General features: G+C 41.4%; 6 protein-coding genes and 1 pseudogene across 6 annotated transcripts; 4 read left to right on the top strand and 3 right to left on the bottom strand.

The window, feature by feature from the left end:
- Nucleotides 1-2,933: 2,933 nt before the first annotated feature.
- On the top strand, nucleotides 2,934-5,540 carry LOC112351572 (serine/threonine-protein phosphatase BSL1-like). Its single transcript, XM_024689681.1, has 14 exons — nucleotides 2,934-3,079; nucleotides 3,127-3,401; nucleotides 3,458-3,617; nucleotides 3,670-3,811; nucleotides 3,867-4,029; nucleotides 4,081-4,255; nucleotides 4,308-4,355; nucleotides 4,404-4,508; nucleotides 4,566-4,699; nucleotides 4,747-4,932; nucleotides 4,989-5,099; nucleotides 5,151-5,245; nucleotides 5,299-5,365; nucleotides 5,421-5,540. Exons 1-14 carry the CDS (start codon nucleotides 3,046-3,048, stop codon nucleotides 5,538-5,540), a joined length of 1,815 nt encoding a protein of 604 aa, XP_024545449.1. The 5' UTR covers nucleotides 2,934-3,045.
- Nucleotides 5,541-5,602: 62 nt separating this feature from the next.
- Nucleotides 5,603-6,528, top strand: LOC9644788 (leucine-rich repeat and coiled-coil domain-containing protein 1). The gene is made up of 7 exons (XM_024689836.1): nucleotides 5,603-5,621; nucleotides 5,681-5,737; nucleotides 5,794-5,877; nucleotides 5,933-6,016; nucleotides 6,068-6,151; nucleotides 6,199-6,245; nucleotides 6,304-6,528. Exons 2-7 carry the CDS (start codon nucleotides 5,696-5,698, stop codon nucleotides 6,407-6,409), a joined length of 447 nt encoding a protein of 148 aa, XP_024545604.1. The 5' UTR covers nucleotides 5,603-5,621; nucleotides 5,681-5,695; the 3' UTR covers nucleotides 6,410-6,528.
- A 112-nt stretch (nucleotides 6,529-6,640) lies between these two features.
- LOC112351549 (mannosylglycerate synthase-like) lies at nucleotides 6,641-8,350 on the top strand. Its single transcript, XM_024689618.1, has 4 exons — nucleotides 6,641-6,677; nucleotides 6,739-6,828; nucleotides 6,882-8,228; nucleotides 8,279-8,350. Exon 3 carries the CDS (start codon nucleotides 6,947-6,949, stop codon nucleotides 8,201-8,203), a length of 1,257 nt encoding a protein of 418 aa, XP_024545386.1. The 5' UTR covers nucleotides 6,641-6,677; nucleotides 6,739-6,828; nucleotides 6,882-6,946; the 3' UTR covers nucleotides 8,204-8,228; nucleotides 8,279-8,350.
- Nucleotides 8,351-8,615: 265 nt separating this feature from the next.
- On the top strand, nucleotides 8,616-12,235 carry LOC9644787 (RNA polymerase II-associated protein 3). The gene is made up of 4 exons (XM_024689680.1): nucleotides 8,616-8,804; nucleotides 8,858-8,995; nucleotides 9,097-9,435; nucleotides 11,978-12,235. Exons 1-4 carry the CDS (start codon nucleotides 8,616-8,618, stop codon nucleotides 12,233-12,235), a joined length of 924 nt encoding a protein of 307 aa, XP_024545448.1.
- An 823-nt stretch (nucleotides 12,236-13,058) lies between these two features.
- LOC9644625 (glucan endo-1,3-beta-glucosidase) lies at nucleotides 13,059-14,270 on the bottom strand. The gene is made up of 2 exons (XM_024689770.1): nucleotides 14,176-14,270; nucleotides 13,059-14,110 (listed from the first exon to the last, which is right to left on the bottom strand). Exons 1-2 carry the CDS (start codon nucleotides 14,249-14,251, stop codon nucleotides 13,170-13,172), a joined length of 1,017 nt encoding a protein of 338 aa, XP_024545538.1. The 5' UTR covers nucleotides 14,252-14,270; the 3' UTR covers nucleotides 13,059-13,169.
- Nucleotides 14,271-15,419: 1,149 nt separating this feature from the next.
- On the bottom strand, nucleotides 15,420-17,394 carry LOC112351607 (isovaleryl-CoA dehydrogenase, mitochondrial-like). Its single transcript, XM_024689768.1, has 14 exons — nucleotides 17,347-17,394; nucleotides 17,236-17,293; nucleotides 17,065-17,145; nucleotides 16,973-16,993; nucleotides 16,867-16,915; nucleotides 16,697-16,806; nucleotides 16,573-16,649; nucleotides 16,468-16,518; nucleotides 16,343-16,407; nucleotides 16,137-16,291; nucleotides 16,049-16,089; nucleotides 15,942-15,996; nucleotides 15,839-15,895; nucleotides 15,420-15,779 (listed from the first exon to the last, which is right to left on the bottom strand). The coding sequence occupies exons 3-14, from the start codon at nucleotides 17,140-17,142 to the stop codon at nucleotides 15,630-15,632; spliced, it is 909 nt and encodes a 302-aa protein (XP_024545536.1). The 5' UTR covers nucleotides 17,143-17,145; nucleotides 17,236-17,293; nucleotides 17,347-17,394; the 3' UTR covers nucleotides 15,420-15,629.
- Nucleotides 17,395-17,855: 461 nt separating this feature from the next.
- On the bottom strand, nucleotides 17,856-19,202 carry LOC9644624 (annotated as a pseudogene).
- Between the last annotated feature and the right edge of the window lie 2,193 nt (nucleotides 19,203-21,395).

Genomic DNA, 21,395 nt, shown 5'->3' with positions numbered 1-21,395 from the left:
TGAATATTTATCACATAAGCAAATTATACAGAGTATCATTCAATTGGTCTAAAATATAGATTTTCATGCCTATTCACTTATATATTTACTCTTTGTATATGCCTCACTTTAGAGAATATAAGGCATGTTTCACGTGATTGCCCTTATTCTTCCCTATAGGGTTAAATGTGATGTGAGTGCTTTCAAAATCTATAGGAGAATGACACCTTTCACATTGAATAGTGTTTGTAAGCTTTCTTTATATAAAAGATGAGCTTTGATTAATTCACGTAGGTGTACTAAACATAAAGCAGTTTGAATGGTTAGAGCAATTCATGATAACTGTTTCTGAATTTTTAATTTATGAGTCTTGTTTGAGTCTCATAAGCTCTTGCAATATGTGACTTTGGATCAAAGCCTTGAGACAGCATAATATTCTAATTATAATTCTACCTCTATCGAAGACTTGTAATATTTAGGTGAATAATTCCCTAATTTATTATTCACTAAGGCTAGCTATAACTCTCTTTAAGCTGAAGTAAAAAACAAAAGTTACAAATGTCTAATTTTTCTGCTTGTATATGTCTAGAAAAATTATGACACACTACTGAAAAAATATGTCCTCTAAAACCCCAAGTGAGAACTTGCTTAAAAATAAAAATTCTATAGCAATTGATTGTGTGTTCTATATCAAACAAACTTTGTTTTTTCTTCTTTTGGATTTTTCTCAAGAAATTGCTAGCAAAACAATTTAAATTTGAGTTTTTTGACAATGTATATAGAAATTCAATTTCAAACTCATCCCAAGCACTGTGGCTTGTGTGACAATTAAAAAATTGTCTTTCTTGTGTTGTCTAGGCACTAAGCCACTACAATTACAAGAAAAGCTCATTTGTTCAGTGTTGTCTAGGCTTTGAGCCTCTACAATCACTAAAAAGATCTATTTGTGATTTCTAATATTAAACATGTTTGAAATTCATAAATGATTTTTTCTTGGATATTTTTTAAGTTAAAGAGTGATAGTTTATCCCACCATAGTCACTAAAAAAAGAAGAGAAAGAAGAATAAAAAGAGAATAGAAGAAAACTCAACTTCAAACCCCAAGGCGTGAGTAAGAATAAGTATATGTCACTTTCTTAACTTTACTTTGCACAAATAGTCATAAGTGGGAAAAAAGATGGTTAATTCAATATAAATGCATACAATAATGAGTGGGGGTTTTTTTCCAACATGTTTAGATGTTATTTATATACTACATGATTTTATAACCATTTTTAATTGCTTCTTGCCTAGGTTGGGTCTTTCTTCTTTGGATGCTTAAATTTAGGCATAACTCCATTTCGTCTAAGCTTCCTTCTTCTATTCTACCTGGGAAAATATACAAAATAAAATATTAACCTCTTCATCACTTTGGAAAACTAGATACCACACTTTCACGATCTTTAGAACCCAGATGGCAAGGGCTTTCATGTCAAACATGCTCCATTGGATTTAACTTAAAAGGGAGACTATACAAACCTAGTATATTAATCTAAATTATGCCACGGGGAAACCTTGGAGAAAGAAGTAGATGATTGTAGAAGTGGCCATTTGGCTCCTAAAGATTTTAATCATAGTAAACTGTTCATAATGGTTTTTATAAATATAATAATATAACAATTAAGTAATAAAGAAATGATTATATTACTAATTCATACTTTATCTTTATCCATTTTTGTATCACCAGCTCCACCACCACCAGAACCAGAACCTATAGTTTTTCATGATCAGCCTATGATGATCCACTCAAGTAATCGCAACTTATTATCTAAAGAACATTTTAAATCGATATTACATAATATGGATGAATATATAGACTCTTTACTAAAATTAAAAACTGTTTGGACCAGGAGTTCCACTATAACATTTAATCTTAATGAACATATGTATGCTAGGGTAGTATTTTGGATCCATTTGCCATTGGGTTATAATGCAATGACTCCTATTATATGTAGTATAAATCCCTTAAAATTTGGATATGGTTCAATAGAAGCTCTCAATGCATTTTATAGAATTCGGAATTACATCTCAAAATCTGCAAAGACTAGTGGTAAAAGTAAAGAACAGAAGTATTATGGAGGATATGAAGTTAATTTTAAGAATTACGGTTTGCAATATGATGCTTATGGTTCAAATCTAACTTATAATAATTATAATAATCTTATAACACCCAAAATTACTCAGCATGTGTATAATTATGATGGTAATTGTATTATTTATAGATCATCACTTATTGGTGGTGATATGGAAAAAGTTACATCGATCATATTAAATGGAAATAGCTTAGTGTCACCTTATAAAAATTATAGATTGACAATGAAAAACTGTCAATTAGTTTTTTATCAAATTAAAAATAGACGTAATATTTGGAAAAGTGAAGGTTTTAACTTATTGACATCAAATAAAGAGCTTGATTCTCTGATATCAAGTGATTGTTTCGCACATTTAGACCGGACTGGTCATTTAACTATTGTAAATAATAGAGTTATTATATGGGAACTAATATCACGATATTCGAAATATCAAACAGGATTAGAAGTTTCAGACGATGGTCATATCTATATCTATGATACAGAGAAAGGTGAAATACTATGGTCAATTTCTTAACAATGTTCCTATATGTTAATTCTATAGAATTATGGTTAATTAGGATAAGTAAAATAAATCAAACTTTTTCAAATTCACGTTCTTTATATGCATCATGAGAAATTGCTAAAAAATGATTGATTTTCTTCCATTGTCCAGTTGATAGCCAGCTTTTTTCCTTTGAATTCCACTCCATCAGCCTCTGCAGTTTTGCGTACTCAAGCTTCCGTAATAAACAACCTTTGTTCGTGAACAAAAATCGCACTTTCCAACTTCGCAGACTCTAATTCATACATTGCGCAAACACATCAAAGCTTTTCTATGAGCTAGAACCTTCTTCATTTTGTCGAGCACTGGGGACGATGAAGTAGCTCCATAGGTCAGTCCCACGCCACTTCCTCTTTTTCTTGTCCACCAAGCTTAAAACTAGGGCGCGGATGAATGACGCGGATGCTCAAATGGGAGAGGCTGCCGGGTGAGACCACAGCTTGATTTGATCGCTTATTTCTCTTTTCCTTGCAGCGCAGAGAGCTCGCGCAGGCCACACCGCCACGCTCGTTGGCGGCAGCAGGATGTTGGTCTTCGGTGGACGATGCGGAGACCAATTCATGAATGATTTGTGGGAATTCGACCTACAGCGCGAGAAATGGAGGCAGCTCCAAGAGCACGCTCCTTTTGCTGCCCGGGCTTATCACTCCGCGACAGTGGTGGGGAAGAACACGCTTTGGATCATCGGTGGAAGTGATGCCAAGACGATCCACGATGATGTTCACGCTCTTAACACGGAAACTCTCGAGGTAAATTAGGTACCTTCTCTTCTTTCTTCATTTCTTTTGTGTCATTTTTCCTCCAGTGGTCTACTCCAGTTTTAAAATCACAAGGAACTCCAAGAGGTACTCACGCAGCTGTGATTCACCCTCTAAATCCGAAGTGTATTCTCGTCTTTGGTGGCTATGGTGGATTCAAGCCTGGGACTTTTAACTGGCTTGGCGATCTCTCGGTGCTAAACACAGGTAACTCTGTTGAATGCAAGCTTCTGCCTACATACTTAAGTAGCGCTTTTAGATTCTTTGCAGTGGGAGGTGCTACAACCGGGAGGAAATTGTCCTTGCTCGAGGGGTTATCATAGCTTTACCACGTTTGGACACAACGTTTTACTCTTTGGAGGGAAGAACAACTCTGGTATAGTTGAAGAGGACGATTTGAGGTGATCGGGTGCGTTTGTTGTGCTTTGTTTTCTTCTACAATTTTTACGCTTTCAGTGTGTACGATGCCTTTGAGAACAAATGGTTTACCATAAAACCGTCCGGCGAAGCTCCTTGTCCTCGCTCAAATCACGCTGCGGTACTGGCGCATGAAACGAGCATATTTGTCCATGGTGGTCGCTATGGAAAGTCACGTTTGAACGATATTTATTCGCTCGAGGTAATCGAGAAATACAGTTCTTGTTGCTGAACTTGGCAGAAAGTCTTGTAGATTGCTGCCAGCGGCGCTTCTTACCAGTGGCAAAATTACGATTCTAAAGTGGTGGACAGTAAGTCGAGAACTTTGAAGATAGCTGATGCAGCGGATGGGCCAGAAGGCCGTGCGGCACATTGCCTTGTTGTCTGCAATGATTCTCTCTACATGCTTGGTGGCTATGGTGGTAAAGGTAAGCTTTAACAATTTCTTCTGTAAACTTTGCAAGTTTGTTTCTTCTTCAGGTGGTACATTCTCTGATATGTACGTGGTGCGACGTCTTCCACAAAAAGGTTCGGCTTTGGAGTCTTCTTTCCTTCGCTAACGCGCTCGAAATGCAGGAAGGCAAACTAAATCAAAGGCAACATCTCGAAAAGTTTCTTTTGTCTCACTTCCTCTGGAGGGTGGGGAAGACAATGAGGGATGGTTCAGTACCAGGAAAGAAGGTATGTGCCTCGCCATGATCACCTTCAAAACTTATTTGCATAAAAACTGGTGTCTAGCTCTTTCTGCAAGCCATACTGGTGTAGGCATTGAAGCCGACGACCCATACCATTGGACGCCAGAAGATACAGCAGAAAGAACTGTGCTGTTAGGGGAGACATCGATGAAGCCGTGTAGCAGCACGAAAAGAAAGGTAGCATTGAAACAGTTGCTCATATATCCTTAACCATTTTGTGGCAGTCACCTCCGGGATCTCCTCAAGAAGATCTCGCAAGAGAAGTACAAAATATGCGTAACAAGCGTCTTGTTTTGGAGGGTCAAGTAGCTGCAGCGCAGGCTGGAATGACAAAAGCCTCGACAGAATTAGAAACTGTTCAGGCTGAAAAAGAACGTTTGCAACGAAGAGTTGACGCGCTTCAAGATCAGGTAACAGATATTACTTTCGATGTGTTGTATAACATCGATCTTGATTTAGCTTTCAGGTTGACACTGAGAGTACCAAAGCAAGCTTGTTGCAAAGGGAACTTGAGGAGCGGGTAATAGCAAGCCAGAGAACAGAAGTTTTGTCGACACAACTCAGAGAAGAATTGCAGGTTAGCTGTTTCTTTCAACTTCACAATCATCTCCTTCGAGCATCTTGTCAGGCAAGCGCCTTGAAATTGGACTCGAAGGAAAGAGAGAAGCAGGATCTTCACTATCAACTCAAATCTGTGGAAAAGAAATTGGATGAGCGGGAAAGGTTTGCAGTCGATATCAGTTTTGGAATGCACGTTACTGACTTCGTGCTTGCAGTTCACTAGAGCGAATCAAAGAGTTGCACGAGGATGCAGTTTTAGAGCGCGACGAATACAAATCCTGTGTAGGCACACAGCTTCTTTGCTGGTACTTGAGATTTTACATGACATATGCTTCAGGTACAAAAGCTGGACATGGCGCTTCAGAAGCAAATGCAAGCTCTACAACAAATGAAGTCAAACTATGATACGGAACGCAGTTTCTTATTACAGGCAAGAATTTTTGGCTTTATCCTGTAGGCCTCATTATTTCTGCTTGTAGGAAGTTGCTGAAAGAAAAGGAACAGCTGATAGAATTTCACGGAGCTAGGGATATCGAAGGTTTACGTGATGGCTTTGGCTGCATAGATGAACTCATGGACTCCTTTCTCATGCGACAGGAATCGTGCAGGGCTATGCAAGAACATGTAACTCTACTAACAAAACAACTAGATCAGGTAAATTTGTGCTATCAATATTTTCTTTTCTTGATACTAGAGCTTGGCGACTGAAGGCAAATGAGAAGCTAGATCGACACCACAGAGAGAAGGAAGAGCTGAACCGATCAAACGGGGCTCTTTCGGCTGAACTACAACAGGTCACGTCTTTGAAAATTCTAAGCTAGATTGCGGTGTTGATTCTATATTCGACAGGTCAAAGCGGCAAAAGATGGAACCGAGTCCACTTTGCAGCTTCTGCGAAACGAGCTTGCGTCTGCTCGGACGTTGATGGAGAGGGTAAAACTTGTAAACATCACAATTTGTGCTAAGTAAATCGCCTTCGCGTAGAATGCTTTGGAAGTCACAAAGATGAAGGAGAACGCCGACGAAGCCGCAAGTCACATAGCAACACTCCATTCGTCACTCAGAAAGGTATGAGCTAGAAAACTCCGATCACCTTACAATGTTTCTCTCAACAGGCTCAGGAAGAACTGAAGCTCAAACTTGCGGACAACGATCGATTGAGGTAAAAGGTCAAACTTTCCGGTTCTTAACACCTTGCGCCTTTTATGTGTTCTTCCCAGGAACCATCTCCACGAGCTTGAAGAATTCGAGCAATCTCAAGTCCAACTCCTCCAAAGTCACATAGAAAAGCTCCAATGTTTACGCCAGTCGTGTCCAAGGACATAAAACACTATAAAATTGTGGAGATCGACAGCAGTCGTCATATAAAGATCCACTATAAATTTGTGGAGACCCATTGTGTAAGCGTTGTTGTCCACATTGTATAACGAATCGACTTGTTTTTCCATCCTTGCAATGTGGGACACGACATGGACGTCCTCCAAGCATGTGGGAGGTGAATATTCTAATCAATCAATGCATTTAAAATCTACTATCTAGCTAGGGTTTTCTCGTCTTCCTCGCTCCGCAAAAGCGCTCCTCGTGCTCACGGGCGGTAATATCGATCGATGGATGATTCTTCCCCTCCTAATCGCGTTCTTGCTCGGTATTGCCAGATTCTCGTGCGCGCCGGGCAGGTTTGGAAGAATCGCGACGAGTTCCTGTTCTTCGAGGATCTTTAGCTCGAAATCTTGCATCGCTCACAGGTAATATCGATCATTCGACATTCCGATCGCGAAATCTTTGATCTCCTGTCTAGATTTGTGGGGATAGTCTGCGCGAGATTCTTGCCCCGGCTTCTCTTTGGACGATTCTTGGGGGAGTATGTCGCTGGTGTGCTTTCCATTCAAGGAGGAGGACGTTGCCGTGGTCGTCCGCAACGTAGAGTGCGCCGCTGTTCACCCGCGAGTCTCCACCGTGCTGTGCGTCGGCTACAGCAAAGGCGAGACGTGGTGCGCCATCGAGGCCAAGAGACCGTCCATCGAGAGCTCCACCGGCAAGCGCATCATCCTCCTCCAACAGAAGCGCATCGGGGTGTCGCTGCGATCCGGCAAAGGCGATGGAATGAACACGGCGATGGCCTACTTTCTCGACCACACCGAGCTCCAGCGCATCCATTTCTACGACTCCGACATCGTCTCCTTCTCCGCGGACTGGATCACCAAGGCCGAGCGGCAGGCGGATCTAGACTTCGACGTGGTCCGGCACTACTTCCCCAGATCCAGCACCGACGCTATGATCACTTGGTTTGTCACGAAGATCGGCTTTTGCCTCCTCTGGCCCAAGACGGTGCTGCCATTCATCGAGCAGCCACTGGGCGGAGAGCTCCTACTCACGAGAAAGGCCGCCGAGGCGCTCTACACCGATCACCGAGTTCGCGGCCAGAGTGACTGGGGCATCGACACTCTCTACACTTTCGTCATGGTCCAGAAGGGTCTCCACTTGGCCGAGGTCTACATCCCGGAGGGCAAGGTCCACGCCCTCTACTCGGGCCTTCGGGATCTAAGGACCATGCTGGTGGAGTGCTTCTCGGCAATGCAGTCGCTCAAGGACGAGGCGGTGCCGCTCAACGAGGGGACTCACAGGATGGAGTACTCCCGGCCGGTGCCCGAGCTTGTGAAGCAAAAGGTTGGCTACGACGTGGAGAAGACGCTCAAGCTCTTGCGGAGCAAGTGGACGCAGGGGCAGCGGGATCTCCTCCAGAAGCACTTCGATCCGGCGCTCGCCAAGGGGCTCCTGAATGCCAGCGAGTGGCCGGCGTGGGGCTTTGCCGACGAGGAGGCGTGGGTGGCGGCGTACCGGACGCTCTTGGTTCATTTCGAGAAAGGTGACGAGGACTGGGAGGAGCTGCTGTTTAAGATCTGGGTGAGCAGGGTACTCAACCACACCATGAGGCACTCGCTCCGGGGATACGATGCTGCTCTGGATGCTCTGAGGAGCTTGATCTGGGAGACGCAGCACCAGTCTGCGATGCTGTCCAAGAGCGCTGCTGCGAATCATCACATCGTCTCGGGGCATTCAGCGTCGGAGGCTCTGCCGAGAACCGCTGAGAAACGCATGGACGCTGCCTGTGCTGTTTGACAGTGAAAAGAAAGGAAGGTTTCAGGTAGGCACTTGAAGATATGCTCTGTCAAACTAATGCTCTCTTTGTTCTAGGTGCAACACTAGAGGAGAGGAATTCTTTACGGATACTACTAATGGTCTGAGAATTGTTTTTTGTTAACTGCACTTCTGATAGCGTTTGTGCCTAACCGTAAAAACCATAAACATTTCTCGTTAGGGTTTGTTTCATTTGCAGGTAGTCATGCACGAATTGGGAGAGTGAGGTACGCTTGTCTTTTGTTGTGATTCTTTACATCGTTTTTTTTTTTTTTTTTTGTTTCCTTTCCCTCCAGGGATGAGATGGTCGCATTTCCAAGGCAGAAGAAATGCTTAAAAATATTTTCTTCTATCGCAGCTACCTTAGTAGCACCATGGCTATCTAGCTTTACAAATGGGAGAGAGTGCATCGGTAGCTGGACTGAACGATGCCGAGGAGGCAGCGGAAAGAGAGCGGCTGTGCGGGAACGATCAGTTTAAGTGGGGGAACTACTGCGCAGCCATCAAGTATTACAACAAGAGCCTCAGCCTTGATCCCGACGTGGCTGCAACGTATGCTAACAGGGCGCTGTGTCATCTTAAGGTTTGGTTTCTTAAAGTTGGCATTCCCGGTTTTGACTGATGTTTCTGTTTCAGATGAGGGATTGGAATGCTGCCAAGTCCGACTGCACCGAAGCAATCAAAGTGGACTGTGGCTATGCAAAGGCGTTCTATCGGCGAGCACTGGCATTTGAGGGCCTGGGCGATCTCCGAGGAGCGCTGAAAGATCTGCAGGTTATCCTCGATAAACTTGGTGTGGGGAACACTCATAAAACGGTGAGAGAGTCGAGTGAAGTCGAGGGGCTCATTTGGTTTTTGCTGGGATTCTCTCGCAGGTGGCGATCAAGATGCTACCTGACGACGCCGAGCTCTTGGAGAAGCTCAAGGTGATAAAACGTAAGCTCCGGGTTGCGTTCGTCAAGGAGGTGTTGAAGGAGGAGGCGGAGAACCAGAAGAAGCTGAAGAAGCTGGAGGAGGCGTCCAAGAGCCCACAGGTGCTCCACCTCCTCCATCATCAGCAGCGGCAGGGGTCGAGGCTCGAGTTTAAAAAGGGGCATCCCTTCGAGCAAAGTGGCGAGGATCACAGTGCGGTGCCACAGCGCGTGAAGAACTTTAGATTCTCCAAAGCCGCCAGCGTGTCAAAGGCAACGATGCTGGAATCGCCACGCCCCTTGGTACGAACGTGAAGAAATAGGAATAGGATTCTTGGGAACTATGTGAGATGATTGGACTCAGGCATCTCCTCTGTTGCCATTTGTAACGGAGTTTTTCATAACATTACACCAAATTACACAATGAATCTTTATTAACCTTTTAAATTAATCAAAATGCTTGAAATGATTATATTACTAATTCTTAATTTACCTTTATGCATTTTTGCACTACCACCACCACCAGATGAAGATATATTTCCTAATCAGCCTATGACATTGTACTCAGATAATCCTAAGTTATCTAGAATACAGTTTGTATCTTTAATAAACAATATAGATGAAACTATTGCTCCTCTAAAAACGGCAAAAATTCTTCCGACAAGGAGTTACACAAAAAGTACTCTTATTGATAACATGCATATTACTTTAATATTCTGGGTTCATTTGCCATTAGGACCATTTTCAATGGCACCTAATATATTATGCAGTCTCAATCCACTACAAGTTGGATTTGATGCACTTCAAGGTTACAATGCTTTTGTACAAATTAGGAATTATATTTATAAGACTGCATTTGCTAAAGGTAAAGACCAATTAATTTACTATTATAGTGAATATGAAGCTAATTTTAGGAATTTTGGCATTCAATATGATGTTAATAGTACAGCTCTAACATATTATAATTATAATTATAATACTTTTACAATAAGAAAATTTACTTACAATAGTTATAATGGTCACTGTGATGTATATAGATCAGCTCTTATTGGTGGTGATAGTGTTAAACAAAGATCTACTATACCAGATGGAAATAGCTTAGTTTCACCTTACAAAAATTATAGATTGACGATGAAAAATTGTCAATTACTTTTTTATAAAATTGGGAGTGAAAGAGTAATTTGGAAAAGTAAAGGTTTTAATTTAATGACATCAAGTGAAAGTATTAATTCAGTAATATTAAATGATTGTTTTGCACATTTAGACCGAACTGGTCATTTAACTATAGTAAATAATAACATTTTAATATGGGAATTATTATCACAACACTCAAAATATCAAACAGGTTTAGAAGTATCAGATGATGGTAACTTTTATATTTATAATACAGAGGAAGGTGAAATTCTATGGTCAACAAAGTCTTAAATCATCTAAAATAAAGAAAATATAGAATTGTTTTAGAAAGTTATAAAATAAGTAATTTTAAAATTATTATTTTACTTATTAATTTTAGTTATAAAGTAGTAATATTTAATTAAATTTAGTTACTCAATATAGCAATAGATATAAATGTTTCTCTATAATATAGTGATATACAAGATTCAGTTTAGAAATTTAGTCATATGTATGGATGTATGCTTAACAAATAGCATAAGGTATACAAGATACATTTTTAACCTCTTCAATTTAAGTTAATATTTAACAATAAAATTTAAAGTCAATGTTCTATAGCAAGAGATATGTGACAATTGAATTGTTAACCTCCAGATTATAACCACCTTTATGTTAACAAAAATACATACTATGTCACATCATCTCCAAATGAAAGAATATATTACCTTATTTTTCCATGTATATATATATTGGTATTTTAATTTTCTAAACATAGATTGAATAGAAAGATGTAATTTAGATTTCAAATATGGAAAGGTAGTCTAAATATAGGTCAGTCTAGTATAATTACATTTAAATTTAAATTTTGATTGGTACACTGGTACATAAAAAAAGTACATTGTTGTCAAGGAAGAGACTTTCAAATTTCTACTCTATTGATTTCCTCTAATTTATCTAAAAATTTGATATCCACAGTCCATATCTTGTAAAGGAAAATATAAATGTTGAGTAGTCTAACAAAGTAGCCTTACATGTCTTTTTTTGCTGGAAATGAGCATATGCCTTAGCTGAAGTGTTGGATTTTTCAAACAACCTAAGAGTTGTCTTGCTCATATCCTGAAAGTCAAGCTAAAAACTTGCTAAAATCAAATGTGAAATTACTTACTTTTTTATCAAACTAAACCAAGGTTCAAAGATACATTAACTACTATCCATCCCAATTAGTATGCAATATGTCCAAAGATTTCCATATCTAGATATGGAGGGAAATGGTAGAGTTTCATTTGCAAAGTTGGGATTTATAAACTTGATCAACAATGAAATGCTTAATATATCAAGGGTCTTATGGTGGACAATTGCATTTACATCAATTTCATCAATCATTGCCTTGTTGAGGATTTCTCCTACTGCATTTCATAAGCTCATATTATCACTTTTTTTTTAATAGGATCTCTTTTTTCTGCAAAACAAACAAAACTAGAATCATATTTAAATTTATACAACTTCTGCACATGCTAAACTAATTTAAAAGCGTTGAATGTTTCAAAAGCACTGGCATTTGAGGGCCTGGGCGATCTCCGAGGAGCGCTGAAAGATCTGCAGGTTATCCTCGATATACTTGGTGTGGGAACACTTATAAACGGTGAGAGAGTCGAGTGAAATTTTTTTTTCTTTAATAAATGTTAAGGAACATTTTAACATTCATCTGGTTTTTGTTTGGATTCTCTCGCAGGTGGCGATCAAGGTGCTACCTGACGACGCCAAGCTCTTGGAGAAGCTCAAGGTGATAAAACGTAAGCTCCGGGTTGCGTTTGTCAAGGAGGTGTCAAAAGAGGAGGCGGAGAACCAGAAGAAGCTGAAGAAGCTGGAGGAGGCGTCCAAGAGTCCACAGCAGCTCCACCTCCTCCATCGGTCGAGGCTCGAGTTTAAAAAGGGACATCCCTTCGAGCCAAGTGGCGAGGATCATAACAAAGGCTGCCACAGCGCGTGAAGAACTTTAGATTCTCCAAAGCCGCCAGCGTGTCAAAGGCAACGATGCTGGAATCGCCACGGTCCTTGGTACGAACGTGAAGAAATAGGAATAGGATTCTTGGGAACTCTGTTCTATGTGAGACGATTTGACGCAGACATCTCCTCTGTTGCCATTTGTAACGGAGTTTTTCATAACATGTACACCAAATTACACAATGAAACTTTATTAACCTTTTAAATTAACCAAAATGGTAAAGTTATAGCTTGAAATGAATATACTACTAATTCTTAATTTACCTTTATGCATTTTTGCACTACCACCACCACCAGATGAAGATATATTTCCTGATCATCCTATGACATTGTACTCAGATAATCCTAAATTATCTAGAAAACAGTTTGTATCTTTAATAGAAAACATAGATGAAACTATTACTCCTCTAAAAACGGCAAAAATTCTGGGTTCATTTGCTATTAGGACCTTTTCAATGGCACCTAATATATTATGCAGTCTCAAGCCACTACAAGTTGGATTTGATGGACTTCAAGGTTATAATGCTTTTGTACAAATTAGGAATTATATTTATAAGAATGCATTTGCTAAAGGTAAAGACCTTTACTGCATTCACTCCGTGAATGGTATAACATGGTGTTTGCTTATGTGTCGTGGCAATCTGAACAACATCTGTGACTAAGGCTTCTATGCTGATGCCATGGTGATGCCCTAGGGAAAGCGGGGATCTTGATTATTTTTTAATTCAGTTTATTAAATTTATACTAATTATTGAATTCAGACTATTCAACGGACTAAAACAATACAGTTACACGACTTAATTGGTGGTAAAGAAAACTTTATTTAGCAAACAGGGAGCGAGCCCTTCATTTCAAAATGCTCAAACATAGTCAATGTTTGACTATGTTGACTTTATTTGACGATATGACTGTTGGTCACATCACGGTAAGGAGTATTTAGGTGTACCATCCGGGCGGAGCAACCCAAAGTGCCTCTCAATTTCTTCGCCTCCTTTCTGATTTTCATCATACAGAGCGAAGATGTTGGCTATGAGCGGGCCTGAAATGCGAGGAGTTCCATTCCCACTGTTGATCTTGTTGATGAGACCGGAGAGGTACGCTTGAGCATTCTCAGTTGTGGCGCCGTCTCCTCCACTGCTTGGCCAGCCACTTTCTCCGATTGCGATTTTAACATTTCCATGGCCGGATTTCTCCATTGCCGCGTACACAGTGTCCACGGTCGCATCCAGCAGGTTGTTGTAGTTGTACTGGCCATCCGATACCACGGTTTGGCGGCTTTGGAACAAGGCGTAGCTCAGCTGGATGGATTGGTCGTTTTTCCACGAGAAGTAGGGGTACACGTTCACCATGAATGGGGAGTCTGTGCTCGAGAGGAAGTCCAGCAGAGATCCGAGTATGGAGCTGTAGTCACCTCGGAAGCTGCCTTTGGATGGAGGGAAACTGCCGTCCGCGAGGAAGTTGAGCGCAAGTGGTGTTGTAACCTTGATGTTTCGGAAGTTACTCGCATCCAGAGCGCTCCTGATGTTTCTCATTGCTGGAACCAGATCGTTTCGTGAAGGAGACAGTACTTCATTACCAACAGCGACAAACTCTATATTTGTGGAGGATGCAACTGGAGCGATGTGGTCGTTCACCCAGTTGGCGGCAGCCTGGCTACTGCTCGCGATGTTGGAGATTTCATCATTCGTTACAGACACCAGCATCTTCAAGTTTGAGCCCGCAAACGCGCGTATGACATCCACGTTCGCTTCAAATATCTTCACTCGGTCGATGTTTATTGGAAGGGACTTAATGAGCTCCACAGTCCGAGATATTGGAGGTAAGTTGTTCCCAGAAAAACCAAGATTGACACCAATTGCAGCTGCATACAACAATTCAAACCTTGAGGAACAACATGCAAACCCAGACCTCTACGAATTTACCCACCGCTATCAAGAAATGCGCTTGAGGCCAGCAACAAAATCTGCAAAGTAGTGCAGATGAGCACCCGCGCGCTCGCCATTTCGATGCGAATTGCTGAATCACAAGTTCATACAGTTGGTTTTTATACAGTCTGTGTGCATAGCTAGGCCGTGTCGTGCACGTTCTTGACGCCGGGCTCTTGTCATCGGAGGCTTGTGAAGCGACTTTGACAAATGTGAGAGAACAATTCACTTTTGTCTCCAACGGCGTTCACGTCCTTGACTAGGCTGAGCAGAATTGACTACAAAGTCAGCAAGAGTCACGAGAGAGCGCAAAATGAAAACCTCTAGAGAAAGCATTAGGTCACCAATATGCACAATGAATGGACTTGGAAGGTGCTCTTGCAAGTGATCACTTCCACCCCAAAGATCCGACTTGTGATTGTAACTCCATGGACAATTTAGTTGTTCAGGTTTGTAGACAATGACAAGGTGGGTTGAGTGTTAGTTGCAACTAGGGATTCGGATCCTCTTCATATTCTGGCATACAGATTTAGCCAAGTAGCTTCTCATGACGTCTGCCTGCCGGCTAGAAACTAGGTGACGTAAGTTTTGTAATAATAAATATGTTTAAGGAAATAATAAGAATATTACAGCAATATTTAATTTCTACCTACAATTATTTTATATGATTTTGTTTCGTTTGGAAATATATTATCAGTTTTATGAATCCAGAAACACAAACCTGACAGAACTAGATTTATTAATTACTGTATCTCAACTTTATGATGATGCAAGTGGTTACTGAATTGAAATTGATGGAAGTGGAATTGAGGGAATGGGGATTGATGGAATTGGAACGAAACCGAAACCGAGGAATTGGAACTGAGGGGAGTGGACATGAAGGCAACGTCTAGGCAGGCGCAACTGACGGCTGAGATGCGGGTGCCACTGACGGCCGAGATGCAGGTGCTACTGACGGTTGAGATGCGGGTGCCACTGACGGCCGAGATGCGGGTGCCACTGACGGCTGAGATGCGTGGTGGCGGGCACGCATTTGGCGCGTACTCAAATGTGCATGGCCATCGCGCTCCTTGATCTGTATGTCAGAATTCTTCCATTGGCGCTTGCACTTTTAGCGCAGTTGCTCAATGGCTGTCCGGACGGAACGTAATCGGAATTGAGCAACCCCCGAGCTCCCTTGGTGTGATAAAATCGTCGTCCACCCGCACACGGCAGCTATTTTCAATATTCACACTCGCGCTCACGAACTCATCAATGTCATACTGGCCATTGAGTCTGGTGCGGTCGGTCTCGCTGTCAGATGGGCAATCCAGCCTCACTCTTACATCTGGCAGAATACAAACTTGCCAAATGGCAACTTAACGAGCAAAAGATCCTGACCATTCGTGGGTTTCGTCAAACCGTCCATTTCGTTTTGTGTGAATTTTCCTCGATTGCGGGGAGAATTTGGTCGACTTAATAATCACCTTTGTAGAGCTGCTTCCCTATCAACATCCTTCGGATCTCGTTTGTTCCAGCTCCAATTTCGTATAGTTTAGCGTCTCTGAGTAGCCTGCCCGTAGGATAATCGTTCACATAGCCATTCCCGCCAAGGCACTGGACCGCCTGGAATCACGTACACTGCCCGTGAATTTCAGTTTATATAGAGCAGCGTTTTCTCTTACCTGTAGAGCGACTTGAGTTGCATTTTCAGAAGCAAAAAGTATTGCTGTAGCACAATCCTGCCAAGAAAAAAGATTTACAAAGCACAAAGAGATCACGAGTTACCTTTCTGTCAATGCGACCAGCGTCACAGTCTCGAGCAACCGAGTGCACAAACGACCTGTAACGAGCAGGAGTCAGACAAAGGGCACTCGGGTGTAGTTTCTAAGTACCTTGCAGCTTGCAGTTTGGTGTACATATCAGGTAATTTTCCCTATTACAGAACAGGGTAAGGCTGGAAAAAAAAGGACAGTAGAGTACCTGCATAAGCTGAAACTCTCCTATTGGCTTTCCGAATTGTTCCCTCTGCCGAACATATGGAAGTACACTATCCATGCAAGCCTGCATCAGGCCCACGGGACCAGCTGCGAGTACCAGCCTTTCTAGATCCAGTCCGGACATCATCACATAAACACCTGCAGCGGCAAAAGAAAGAAATTCACCACCACCAACAAGTACCTGTTTACCTTTGCCTTCCTGGCCAAGAATATGTCCTCGGGGAACGAAACAGTTTTCAAACACCAATTCGCACCTAGCAAAGACCATTCAAGCAGATAATTTTTGAAGGTTGATAAATGCTTTGACAGCATACGTATCACTTCCACGCATTCCAAGCTTATCTAGCTTCTGAGCTGTGCTGAAGCTGTAGATGACCCACATCAAGTTTCGGGTAAGTTAAGCAACAGTAAAAAATTACCCTTGCATCCCCTTTTCAATAATAAACGCGGTGATTCCATGTGCTCCAGCACTCAGGTCAGTTTTCGCGTACACTATCTGCTCAATTTGGGTCAGATACGTAAAGAGATGAAAAGTCCACAGACCAAAGTATTAGCAACAGGTCCATTGGTGCACCAGATTTTGTTTCCGTTCAAGATGTATCCCTCATCCACGCGTACAGCCTTGCATTTCATGCTGACCACATCAGACCCCGCTGCAAGAAAAATGACGAAAAAGCGTAAATCTCCAAAATATGAAAACGCAACAAACGGACAATTTGGTTCGCTCATCACGAGGGCCCCCACATGGTCTCCGCTTATCAACTTCAGGTCATGGAGGAGTTAGAATCTCTGTGCAACCTCAATTTCAAAGCTACATACCTGTGGTAAATATTTTTCCTTCTGAGTTTCGTTACCGTTCCTTACTTGGTTATGGAAATCATGAGCCTACAGCGATCTGAACTAGTGCTTACCAGCTGGTTGATGCAAAGATTGGAATGAGCACCGTATGAGAGACCAACGAATCCAGAAGCGCGACTAATTTCCTCCATTGCCTAACAGTGGTACAGATAGCCGAGCCCAAGTCCCCCATATTTTTCCCATGAGATCTGAACAGAATAAAAAACGTATAGCAAGGAACTTACCAGGAGCCGTGATGCCGTGCAAATTGAAGTCGCCCATCAGTTTCCAGAGATTCACATTCTGCAAGATGGAGCTTAGATGATCAAATAGGGTGATGCAATTATTCAAACGACCTTCGGGATTGAATTTGTGGCGTCGATATTGGCAGCATGAGGAGCAATAGTGTCTGTGGCAAATTGCTGCAAGCTTTGTAATCAGTAAATTGATCAATCAATTTATACTTGATGACAACAGAATCTATACCTGCAATGCAGTCTCGTCCAAAGCAGCGCCCGAGGACCTGTAGCTGCTTCCATGCTGTAGGAAAGCAGGGATCAGATGAATTTGGAAATAAAAAAGACCTAGATAGAGCTACTGAACCTCCAAAGCGGCTGTTCCGAATGTGCGAGAACTATTGATTACTTTCCTCGCAAGTCGACCCGCTGCGCTCCCATAGCAGCTGCTCTTCCAGCTGAGTCTCAATACCAACACGTAAGCAGCAGAACATTCCAAGCATTCAATCCCATCGCAATCGCAATCAATGGACGGACAAGATGTAGCCTCTGGTTCCACGCGAACGTTTATTTCCCCGCACCTCAACTATACTAGAGTCACTAGACTATATGCTAAACTTAGCTGCTTCTTAACGGCTGTGCTCGTTCATGTCATTTCCCTGATCCGCAACTGACGAATCCAACAAGCATTCCTCCGCGCTCAACAGTGGTAGCTGTCTGACTTTCCTCTTCAAGTTATGCTTGTGCCAATCGCTCTTGTAGTGAGTGCTCCCTGAACTCCTGTGCATCTCCAATCACCGCATTGCATGTCAGGCATCTCTTCCCAGAACTGGTTGGAGCGGTCGTCTCTTTTTTCGAAGGTGCAATTTCTGTATTCTTGAGTTTGGATGCAATTCCCTGTACGGTATCCGTCTGACTACTTGTTTCCTCTCCTTCTCCATCTTCATCGTCATCTTTATGCACCGCCATAGAGAGTACGTCAAGCTTTCCACCGCACTCCCTTATCAAGGAATCACATGCCCGAAAATAACCAGCCTCCACTCGAGTAAGGGACTGGTTGAGCCTGACTTCGAAATATTCAAGTAACTTACTATCGAGCAGACACCGTTAGCAACTTCTTCGCCTTCTACTCGTGCTTGCCAATTATTTAGTTGTTCAGAGAGCTTTTGCCGCTGGTCCGTAGACACGGACAGCTTCAGTCTCATTTTGCGCCCTCATAATGGGATAATGCTTTTGTAACTCTCTGATGAGCTCTAATGCCTGCGAAAAGACAAGCCATATATACACATTAGAATCAGCAGGAAAAGTCAAAATGTCGCTACCTGTTTCTTTGATGATCTGTGAGGATCTACTGCAAAGTGAGCTTCACGCATGAAGCGCTCTATCATACTTATTGTATATGGTCGTTCAGTCTCAGGGTTAAGGGTCTTGTCCATGACGATAGTTGCAATATCCCGGAACTGACTTGACAACTGCACTTCTCTCTCCTTGCCGGCGATTTGAAGCTCCCCCTTCTCCAGTATCTGCATTTCGTTCAATTTAGTGGTACCTATAACTGAGACTTCCAGGCATGTACCTCAAGGCAGATTTTCTCCTCATCCGTTGTACCAAACGCTTCCATGAGCTCCTTGGACTTTGCAAGAATACCCTTTGAAACATTGCAGTACACAGTATGAGTCTGCAGCACTTCGTCGATGTCTTTCTCCCTGGATCACCAAATGCAAATGAAACCGGTAACTGACTGCCGATAGATCCAACAAAGTCAAGACTTACACTTTGGATCGCCAAGACAGGACCTTGTTCTTGTAACAAGCAATCTCGAATCGCTTCCCATGCTTCTTCAGCCTCACTACGGCCACATTCGTATGCCGCTTCCAAATTCGGTTGCTGCTCACAAAATTGGTTCCAAATTCGTAAGCCGCTTCCACATTCGGTAAGCTGCTTCCATATTCAGTTACGAATTCGAGTGAGTCCATGAGAAAGCCGGTTCCAATTGGTGGAAGTCTATTGTAAACTTCAGCCTCACTCCCTCTCGCAGACTACATCTCCCCCACAAGTCTTGAAGGCGAAGACTATATTGATGATAACACTATTCCTTCAAGCCAATTAATCTTATTCCCTGATAGCCTACTAAAGAACAACAACGAGGAGTTGTTGCCTCCTAAACTAGAGCCTATGTTGGATGCATTGCTTCTAGAACAGTAATGTCCTCTATCCACACTAACACAACATATATAGTCTAAACAAGGTGACACCACAACTTCGAACAATAGATTTATGGTAAATCTTATCTGTGATACATATTTATAAAGAGTTTTTTCATTGAACTTCTGTATTGTTTATGGAATATTTGCTTCAATAATGTGTGAAACCCCTTATACTTAGCTCCCTTGTAACCTCTTACATGTGCTTCACAATTGACCAAGTATTGTAGACACTAGGATTGCATATTATGTGGACACAATAAAACTTGAACCTTGTGAACTTGCATTGGATTGGCACCTGAGAATAACATGCTCCTTGAGTACAAGTGAAACCGTAGGCAGTGAGGCAATTCTCTTCAACACTAGAAAAAATTGTTTTCAAATTTGTAGTAAGACAAACAGCAATAGTACCATAGGGAATATGGCTTCTTCCTTGTGTACACATCTTGAATTAGAGAGCATTGAAGCAACACAGCACTTGTGGACACCTATCATGCAGTAAGGGTCTGTAGAATAGATGCCATACGTTATTGAGGAGATTTGTTATATTTCAAGACTCCCTAGTTTTTGGAAGAGTTGAGTCTGTCAATCAGGGGTCTAAATCTCTTACAGTTGGTATTGAATGGATGTGAGTAGCTACATGTTAGTTATGAGGTACCCATCTGCTTGGAAATTGGTGGTTGCCACTTAAGTCAGTTGGAGCATTACAATTTCTTCTATGTGGAAGTTAATGTGAATTTGTTGTTGTTGCAGTCCCCACTACTCCAGGCTCTTTAAATTGAAAATTCATTTATATGTAGGAATTTGGTTTAAAACATAATAAGGGTAGTGAAGTTGTCATGACTGTAATGAACCCCAACAATTTAACATAAAATTGATTATCCCCTTGGTATTTAAGCATTTATCAAGTATGACACCAAAATTAATTAAAAGGAACATAATAAATATGTTGATGAGGAATTAAATACTTGGGCAAGTCTTGAATTTTTAAGTATCTTAAATTAAATTAAAAATTACATGTTCATAAAGTTTAGATCAAGATGAATTTAATGGTACCACTCTTATGTCGAATGGACACTTGTGGTAAGAGTTATAATTGTTTAAAGATTTATTTTTTTAAAACTTAAAGAAAGAAATCTCGAGTTTTTTCTCAAAACTTATTTTCTTTGAGGGGGGTGGGGCTCAAGGTTCATGATCACATATAAATAAATTATATAAGGAGAGAGCCTCTTGGTTGGGAAGAGAATGTGGTGACACTCTTATACTATTTGGAGCCAATGAATTCAACATGGTTGATGAATGCAATTGAGTGATTTGAGGTTCATTTTGAATCCCCTTAAACCTAAACTCATTTGTTGGTGAGGATGACTTGTTGAGCCTTTTCCACTTATTATGAGGGCCCATTTAAGCCTAACATAATTTGTGGTGCTTTTGACATGGAAGAAGGTAGTGAATGAGTGGGAAATGGGAAATGGGAAGTGGGAAATGGGAAATTCTTTATTTTTAAATTTTAAACTCATTTTGGAGCTATCAGCTTATGGAGTGGCAATTGAGAATTTACACACATGAATTGAGAAACACATTATGAATGGAACGAGGCTCATGATCACCCCCTTTGATACTAAGATGAGAATAATAAAATACAAAAGAGACTTTCAAGCCTCACATGACAAGTCTAAAGTACTAGTTAGGCTTGTGACACACTATAAACTCATATGAACTCAAGCCTAAATACAAAGAATATGGACAAAATGAGAGACGAATAAAATGGATGGACTTAGCCTTCTTGTATGGGCTAATGAAGTTTTGCCTTGAACAAACTAAGATATGAGTTTGTGGAGATTTTCTTGGATGATATTCTTGTTTTTTAACAATAATATAGAGGAGCATTTGCAAAAGGTTTTTTTTTATTACTATAATAACAAACTTTATGTAAAGAAAAGTAATTGCAAATTTGCAAAATCA

The sequence above is a fragment of the Selaginella moellendorffii genome, unplaced genomic scaffold (assembly GCF_000143415.4).
Source record: "Selaginella moellendorffii unplaced genomic scaffold, v1.0 SELMOscaffold_63, whole genome shotgun sequence".
NCBI lineage: Eukaryota > Viridiplantae > Streptophyta > Lycopodiopsida > Selaginellales > Selaginellaceae > Selaginella > Selaginella moellendorffii.
This window is presented reverse-complemented; position numbering and strand designations above follow the sequence as displayed.